The sequence below is a fragment of the Metopolophium dirhodum genome, chromosome 2 (assembly GCF_019925205.1).
Source record: "Metopolophium dirhodum isolate CAU chromosome 2, ASM1992520v1, whole genome shotgun sequence".
NCBI lineage: Eukaryota > Metazoa > Arthropoda > Insecta > Hemiptera > Aphididae > Metopolophium > Metopolophium dirhodum.
The window spans coordinates 33,557,204-33,566,890 of record NC_083561.1 but is presented as its reverse complement, the minus strand read 5'-3'; the positions used below and the strand labels follow the sequence as shown (position 1 = coordinate 33,566,890).

Genomic DNA, 9,687 nt, shown 5'->3' with positions numbered 1-9,687 from the left:
AGTTTTGTGCATTTTGCGAGTTATCGACGAGAAACACACGGTGTCGCCGTGACACCCGGTTCCCGCAGTGAAAATAAATCATCCGGTCTGATTCGATAGCAATTTTTGATTTCCCGCAAACCCGCGGTAGAGGGGTAGAGAAGGCTATAGGAGAAAAGTACCTCTACATATACAATATACATGAATGCATTTGGTTTTATTCAGTCGTAGGTCGGTCGGGTTAAAAAAAAATAAAAAAAAACGTCGAGAACAACATCAAAAACAATAATAACATCTACAAACAAAATTATTCACTATTGGTTAGTCTCACAACTGATTGTGTTCAAATGTGTTTTATTTTTTTTTTCTGTTTGCGTAATAATCGTCTGTGTGCAAGTATTGAGTATTTTTCTTATTTGACTTGTCTCTCAAACTTTACAGTACCTACCTACTTTTTGTACTTTTATTTATTATTATTTCTTTTTTCTAATAATAATTGCACCTTTTATCAAACGCGAATACTAAGCGTCGCTGTGTAAATACTAATACTACTAAAAAAAAAAAAAAAAAACGCAAGCATTAAATATTTTTACTTGTCAGCTTGTTTATTTAGACTTTTAAAAATGCTTTTTAAAAAAGAATTTAATCAGCATAAATTAGTTGCTGCTACGTTTATAAAAATATCTAAGTAATTGAACCATTTTTTCATATTTTGATACTCAACGCCTAATCAATTTTATTGGATATCCACTTTTTTTTATGCGATTACATAGTAATTTTACTGACAATACATTCAAAACCTTTTTTTTCGAACCTACATTTTAGTATTTGTCTGTACACAATAATGTTATATTCCTCCTGTCATCGTTCCCACACCGTTTTTATTTGTATTCAATATTTATGATTATTTATTTATAACGAAGGATAAAAGATAGTTTAACTATCACCGTTTAGTTTGACATTCATTAGGCGCGCAAAATCAGTAATAGTTTGAGCTGAAATTAAAAACTATTGTAATGGTTTCAACTAAAAATGAAAACCATTGTTTCCAATTATTATTTTTAGTAGTCACGCTGTTTATACATCGTCCATATTCTATAGCGATCCGTGATAATTCAGAATAACTGTGACGCATTGTTTAGAAAAGTGAGACTTTTTTAACATGTTCAAGAAAACAAAATTTATAATAACAGTGGGTACTCATCATTCATATTTGATAGGTATTGAAGTAGACAGTTAACAAACATGTATTGTTTTGTATCTTAGTTATTTTTAATGATGTACGATAAGAAATCTTTTTGTATATTTGAATTATACATATATTTAAACAATGATAACCTATAGTAGTTCTCTTTTGAATATTTTATCAATGCCTACATAAATTATTAATTTTTATAAACAGCAAATGTTTTATTACATTTTAAAGTAAAGTAAGTCGATTAAAAAGATACTGGTATTGGGATCTCTTGAATCTTGACTTTTAAATAGGTAATAATAAAAAAAATAATAAATGAGAAATTCGCCTTTTCCACAAATTACCACACTGGGAACACTTTTAAGTTAATGAGTTTTAGTTTTGTTTTCGAGTATTATAGTTTTATAATATATTAATATCATATTATGATATTTATGGCATATGCATAGATATTAAATTAATATAATTTATAAATATATTTTACTATCCCTTATGATAAAATTCATAATACAGTAGAACTTCCATATAGAAAGGACTGTAAATAATGACCGCTATTTAGAAGTGCCCGTCCTACAGAGGTAGGATAACACTAGGATAACACTCGCAGGGACCTAAAAAATTGACCGTTACATAGAGGTGACCGTTAACGGAAGTTTTACTGTATTATAAAATAAATAATAACTGTATGTACTTATTGGTATGCAGTCATTCGACACGATTCAATAATATTATACAGTTTGGTTTGTGGACTATGTGGCCAACCTGTATCTGGATGTTTATTATTCATAAAAACATAAAATAAAAAAATAATATTTAAAAACATTTCAGTTACTTAACTGAATTGTTGAATGTAAATATATATTTTTATTATACGCGCGTACTGAAATGTGCATTCAATCAATTTAAACTTTCAGTGTTTTTGGCGATCAAGTTTATCTGTACTTACTATAAGGTTTCGTTTACGCCAGATAACCCGATAAACAATATTCTATTGGTTTTATTATAATGCCGAAAATAAAACAAGTTACCTATGTAGTGTGTGACGTATTATTTTTTAGGTATTCTTTTTACGTACTATCCGTATTTGTACATGTTTATATAGCATAACACATATATTATGAATCTGTCTAAACTCAAATATCTCGTACCTAGGTGGTAATCTACTAAATTGACTGATGAAAAAATTTGCGCCCAAAAAAAGACAGGATAGGTGCAAAAAAAAATTCTACAATCAACTGTAAAAACCACAAAATGTTAAAAACAATTTAAAATAAGAAATACATTTAAGAAAATTCTCAATACTTTTCATTTAATTTATTTAAATTTTTAATATTCTTTTAATTCAAGTATTCAACATGTATTTTTTTCATGGATATTGTCCAATTTCTCTTTGACCTATTTCATCTTCGTTTACTCCTAACTCTTGTGTCATTTTTCTATGGGTAACAGTACACATGTTAATAGTACCTATTTATTAAGTTATAGTTAATTTTTTATTTTGAAATGAAAAATAACATAAATCATTGCATACGAGGATACAAAAAAATATTCTTAGAGGAGAGGTTGTGTTAGCCTAGCATACTTGTATAAATAATCAATTGTAATAATTTAGAAAAATATTAATAAAACAAATATATTTCATGTCTATAAATAGCATAACTTTCCTGTGTATGTTTTATTTTAATTGAGGTAGAAAAACTTGTTGGAAACCTTCTATTAAAATTCCTAATATTAGCTATGAAAAGGAAATTTTTATGAATTTCTAACTGAAAAATAGTTTAAAATTTTAGATATTTTGATGAATTTTACCAAAATTTGAACTTTAAATGCATATAAAAAATAATCAATAATCATGCCTATGTATCTTTAATATTCTTGAACGTCCATTAATGAAACTTATAAGGAACCTTGCATTAGAATTTATAAAAATTTCTCAAGGCATTAACTAACACAAATAAAGTCAAAAAATGCATAAATACTAATTTAAATAATTAGTGAAAATTTCAAGGGACTACGGTTATTAATTTTTGAGTTACACCAAAAAAACTAAAATCGTTCAAAAATTGGTTTTGCTCAAAAATTACTACATTTTTTGTTTTTCCCGACGCTTTCTAAAATTAATGCGAATTTTACATTTTTACCGTTCAAATGTACCAACTAGATTCACTTTTCTATTAGTAAATATGCTGATGTCGAAAATCGAAGTATTTTTACTACCCAAAATGTTGATGGCAGACAGAAAAAAACACACATCTCATTGTAAATACAATACATTCATTCGCTCCGGTCAGAATCTAAAATATATATATTAAATAAAACTAGTTTTGAATGTTTTCGATTCTGCCTTCAGATTGGTTGTTACCTAAAGTGTATAGGCCACGGTTTAACTTGACATCCAACCTGCACGATGGGAGAACGTGAGAAACTTTCGTAATCCAATATTCCTATTTATAATACGTTTTGTCTTCTACTAGATACAATTTATGTCCCCAGTGGACGACATTTTTACCACCGGTATTTTTGATGACGGAAATTTTTCCACAGAATCCTTCATGGCACTTACAATATTATTATTAAACACAAAGAAAACGAACATAATACAAATATTGAACACCGCGGGCGTGTGCCTTTAATATCATATTTTTATGCTTTTGCAGGGCGTATAACGCGTGGAGAAAGGATTTGTTGGTTTACGTGCCACGGTTTTTATCCTGATTGATGCATATCCTCCGGAGCCAAGTTACTACGTTTTAAATATGCATTTATCATATGGTGCCGCGTTTTATTGCTTCTTATCAGTCACAATACCCGTCAAGCGTCAGACGTCCTTCATCAGTCATTATACACATTACACATCCGTATATACATATCCGGGTTTCATTCGTCTCTTCTGCTCTTTACTTTCTGACATCGGGTACGTTACGTCATGGTACGTAAAGTGTTCGAGCAAAAGTTTTGTCAAAATTTCTTGAATATCTTTTGGAAATTCCGAAAGAAAAACCAATTTTTTTTTTTAAACGAAAATAACTTGCAACTTTCTCTGTAAAGAAAACAAATGTTCAATCCGGTACCTGTACATTTTAATTCCGAACGTTTTATTATAAATATTTTATGTTAATGCATATTGTACTGCATAATTTGCGTATGAGAATCGTAATTTTTTTTCCCTACGTCTACCTTGTACTGGGTTACGTTTTGAATAAATGTTAAAATGCATAGATTTGAACTCAAATAAGTATGAGAATTTAATGGCCGTTTCATATTCCATTGATGCCAAAGTAAACGTTTGAAATAAAATAAATAATATCATAATTCATAATGTCATTACTGTATTACACTTACACATTACACTTTACACTAAAGTATATTTACTATTTTTAACAGGAGGAATGCAAATTTATGTTATTACTTATTACGCTACCTACATAATAAAAACAATATAAATCATTTCAAGAAAAATAATAACTATTTTTTCAAACATATTTTATTCTATAAGTATAAGTATTATAGTCATTAGTAATTTCTTAATTGATAAATATGTTAAATATATAAAAGTTAGTACGTATTATTACCAAAATGGCTTAGTTAAGTACCTACCTACGACTTACCAAATATTATATTATAGCAGGTAGGTACTGTATTTTATAAATGACGATATTAAATCATAAAGTGCAATTAATCTAGTTTCTCTTCTAATAATAGGTTATTGCGGTGAATTATGAATAGGTAGGTACCATGAATATTACAATCGGAAGGTCATCAATGGTGTTTTTTTTTTTTCACTTATTTACTGTAACACAACGAAATGTAATATAATCACATTGTTGTTGTTATTATTATTATTATACATGCAATTTTGATACATTTTTAATCTGTTTGTAAATCGTCCTAGATAATGAATCCACATTGAATAGAGGAAACAAATTTTGAATCCTGAATACGAAATTATAATAACACAAAGAAACACATACATACACGCAAGCACACATAAATACTCTTGAATATTATAGTTATCAGAGAGAAAAACAGGAAGCTCTAAGTCAGTATAATATTATGTGGTTTATCTAAATTTTATGATTTGCAGTCAAAAGCACATTATTCATTCTTGTGTATGCTGCACTTCACAAAATACCATGATCGTAATACAATATATTTGTGTTTTCCTTTATGTAAGTATCATTTTCAAGTATCATCGTTGTCGTTTGGTTTCTATACGAAACAATATTAATAATAATAAAGTTAAATAAAGTCTTTTTTGCCAGAAAATATTTATTATTATGTGCTCAGACATCTATAATGTTTTAAGTAATATTTTACAAATAAAATTATTTTTTACGGTTAAGTAAGTAGGTAATTAAGAGAATATTTTAATTTTTAGACTAGGCGCCTATAGGTAACTACACGGGTTAGAATAGTTTATAAAAACACTTAATATTTCACTATTTATAATATTTTATATTATCTATTAGTGAACCAGCTGTAATATCATTAAACTGATTGAAAAATTATAATATTACTTATATTGTTTATTATGCCTACTATTGTCTACCTATTAGTTTTTGAGTGGAGCGATACCACTTTTATTATTTATTTATGTAGAAAAGACGTTTTAATTTTAAATTGAGTAAATATAATAACGATTGTTTTTTTTTAATGACATATGCCTACCATGAGTACAATATTTAATTTTTAATATAGGTAGTTTTTATTTAGGTACAATATTATTTTAAAGCCAAAGATATTTGCTCCAAAACGTGTAAGGTCATAATTTGAACAAATTGGTTTTGTATATCATATAAATATTTATATTTTAAAAATCCACAAAAAATATATGATATATTTATTATTGAAACAATACAAATAATGAATGTAATATTTAATGCTATAAGTTTTGATTGTAATTGTATTACACTTAAATACTGTGTAAAATTGATACAACTATACACATGAATTACAAACATTATTTATACAATACCTTTGTCAATATCTAATCTATGAGTTGCCATTAATTTATATTTAGTTAAAAGTTAAATGCCCGTGTAATTTCAAAGTTTTTTTTACAGACTGTCAATATAATATTTCTCCCCTGTTATAAAAACGCTTTTATAAGAAACATCTAATGGGGCCCATAACAATTTCTTGTTATACAATTTTCGCCTACAAATATAAGCCGACGTTTTTGTTTTTCCGTTTTCCGAGTGAAAATGTGTGTGTGTCAATTTCATAAGACATTAGATTTTAATTGTAGCTATCTACAAGCATTTTTAAATTGCCGACCATATTGTAACGTCATTTTGTCGATTCTGCTACGTCGTTTCGATTGCTCTCCAAATCGTTGTTCAAACACATATAACATCCGTAATTCGTCATGAATTCCCACGAGACACATGATTGGCGAGTCCTTTAAATTCGCAATTATACGTCAAGGGTTTTCTCAGAAAATCCTGGTTGTCGTTTCCCACAATTTACAATACGTTTATAGATTATCAAATTCGTTTATATTCCGGTCGGTTTTAGTAAATTTAGCCTCCTTTTAAGTAAATTAAATAAAATAGATTAATTGATATTCGTACCTACCGTACCTACCACATTATTTAAAGTTATTAAAAAGTATATAATATTATTTCGTACATTTATAGGTACTTACTAATTTTTTTCATATATAAAGAGCAAATTATGTACATCCGCATTTTTTTTTAATTTAATAATACAGTTGTTCAAATTCTGGTTTTCGTATTTATAATATATACTTTTAAATTATTGAGATTTTTTGTACTACTCAGGAGTGTCTTCTGTAGCGATACAAACTTCTGTTTTTCAAATGGGAACCCCCTCCCCCATTTTAGTATACATTATTTAGTGGATAATGTTTTTGAAAATTGTTATGTACCTAATTTAAAACTCGAATGAGTTTCTCAGTTATTGAAACGTTTATATTAAGGATACAATAGTCCTTAAAAATGGTTTTAGAAATATATGTAATATAGGATATTATAGTGTTTACTATACTTGGACAATTGTTTATAAATTATAAATATTGATATATTAATAAAAAATAACTAACATTTTAAAAATACCATAACTCCCATATCATCCAAACCCATTATCATAGCTCTATCCTTAGTTCACAAAGTTAAATAACTAAAAAATGACTCGTTTGAATTTTTATTTTGACTCGTAAACATGTTCAAAATATTATTCTTTAAATAATTTGTAGTTGAAAAGAGGATTCCCATTTGAATAACAGAAGTTTGTATCTCCACAGGACACTTTTTAAGGTATAGTACAACAAATCCCAAATATTATATATTTATAAGTGAAATTAAGTATGTAAGTTTCATTATAATTATAATTTTATAAATGTAATTTCATTAGTTTTTTCATTAGATTATTTCGTCTTATATTATTGTACACGAGATTCACCAACAATAGCTTAACTTAAATTAGAGAAAAACTTCTTTGATAAAGTTGATTCCGTTTCTAATTTCATAAAAACAAGAATTAGCAACATTAAAGTTTATTGTAATTTGTATATTACAGGTATGTCAAATGTCGAAGTTTACTTATTCCAAAGTAATCGGAAGACCCGAACAAAGTTTAAGCGTAGGTAAGTACTAATAGCTACAGCGACTATATATAATTTTAAAAGCATTCACATTTTAATATTACTCCAAGGAGACATTTGTGTTTGTTATTTACGATATTTTTAACCAGTTTTGTCGTCCGTCGTTTGATCCTATTATCTAAATTACTTTTTGCGCATCAGTCAACTGTAATTCGAGTATAAGCCACTTAATTATAATAGAAGAAATAAAAGTAATTTGTTTGGAAAATATTACCACTGTCAATTATTATTTCAATGAAATAGTTTGAAGTAATTCACAACCTAACAAAATAAAAAAGCCGATACAATTATTTAACATTTTTGTATATTATTTTATTATTAACCATAAAAAGTAATTTTCGAATATTAAAAAATTATTTATTAACAGATTTGTCGAAATGCTCATCAGATGATTGGATTTGTTTTGAAGGTAAAATCATAGACAATTCTTCAGTCATGGCTTTTTTTAGTAGATATACTTATATTCTATGGTCATATTATTACGAAGATGTGAAAAACATAAACGATAACGAAACGAATAGTATGACTATTGAAATACAAAACGAAGAAGGACCAACAGATTACGATTATTATAATGAATTGGAACAAGAGATTTCGAATGAAGATTCCACGAACAAAGTGAAAAGATCACTTGAACTGGTTGAAGAACGACCCCCTGAAGGAACTTATCAGCCTCCACTCAATGACGATGAAACTAGAACTGTTCGTTCATTCCCTGATATACCTTCTATGCCCTCAATGCCTTCTATGCCTTCTATGCCTTCAATGCCTTCTATGCCATCAGTGCCTTCTATGCCATCAACACCATCTTTGCCTTCTTTGCCCACATCTTCAACCCCGCAGCCACCTACAATGCCTTCCGTGCCATCAATACCTCAACCACCTACAATGCCTTCCATGCCATCCACGCCATCAACACCTCAACCACCTGCAATGCCTTCAAGTGAACCAAACACAGAAGCGACCAGATACGATGTGACGACTCAATCGCCGGAAGTAGAACAGATTGAGACTACTACGGAAGACTATGGTAATATTGGCGAACCAAATTGCGATTACGATCCTCTTTCCTTTGTTTTAAAATGTGGTTTAAATTTAATCACTAGTATATTTGGATTATCCGATACATGTTGCAAACCAATAATTTAATCTATTTAATTTATAGACCTAACAAATATAACAATAACCTACACCAAATGGCTAAAATAATTACGTCCAGTACATAACGCCTGTCACCTATTATATTATACTACTCTGTTTACTTTAAAATATGCCATAAATACTATTTGATTTCATGCTGTAGCTTGTATGTATTTAAGTAGGTACCTAAATAAACATTTTTAATGAAGAAACGTCAATGTACACACAAAAATGTATCAATGAAAACCACAATTACATAATTTATTCACTTATCAAAAAAATGAAACGTATTTTGAATAAAGCTGTGTAATATTTTTGAAACAACAGTTCCATCTTCACTGTTATTTATATTTGATTCATTTTTAGATTAGATAATAATAATATGTATTTTTTAACAAATTACTTTTATAACTAATATAATAATTTATAAAAATAGTATGGTTAACATTTAACAGTTTATAAACCATAGTATATTTACAAATTATTACTTTAGTGAAATTAACTATAGACTACTCTTTAAATTAATATTCATAAATAGCTGATATCTACTAAAAGCAATTAGATAATTAAAATTCTACAAAAAAAAAATAAATAATATTTACTTGAACGCGTTTAGAATAATAATATTTTTGGAAGTTTCTATCATATCTTATATTTATTCCTCCAGAAACATAAAAAATAATATATTCCACAAAAAAAGTAAAATAATATAAATTAATTATCAAACGGCAGATGGTGAAATATAACC

General features: G+C 27.7%; 1 protein-coding gene across 2 annotated transcripts; it reads left to right on the top strand.

Annotated features, from left to right (window-relative positions):
* The first annotated feature begins 5,225 nt into the window (after window positions 1-5,225).
* On the top strand, window positions 5,226-9,375 carry LOC132939400 (IgA FC receptor-like). Of its 2 annotated transcripts, none has more exons than XM_061006545.1 (3): window positions 5,226-5,343; window positions 7,715-7,781; window positions 8,209-9,375. In XM_061006545.1, exons 1-3 carry the CDS (start codon window positions 5,248-5,250, stop codon window positions 8,946-8,948), a joined length of 903 nt encoding a protein of 300 aa, XP_060862528.1. In that variant the 5' UTR covers window positions 5,226-5,247; the 3' UTR covers window positions 8,949-9,375. The 2 variants fall into 2 exon arrangements, with proteins under 2 accessions (XP_060862528.1, XP_060862527.1); XM_061006544.1 differs by having other exon boundaries at window positions 8,167-9,375.
* Window positions 9,376-9,687: the final 312 nt, after the last annotated feature.

Coding starts and splice junctions, on each gene's coding strand:
- LOC132939400 (XM_061006544.1), top strand. CDS start 5,248: ATGATTTGCAGTCAAAAGCACATTATTCATTCTTGTGTATGCTGCACT. Junction 5,344..7,714: donor ATATTTGTGTTTTCCTTTAT/GTAAGTATCATT, acceptor TGTATATTACAG/GTATGTCAAATGTCGAAGTT. Junction 7,782..8,166: donor CGAACAAAGTTTAAGCGTAG/GTAAGTACTAAT, acceptor ATTTATTAACAG/ATTTGTCGAAATGCTCATCA.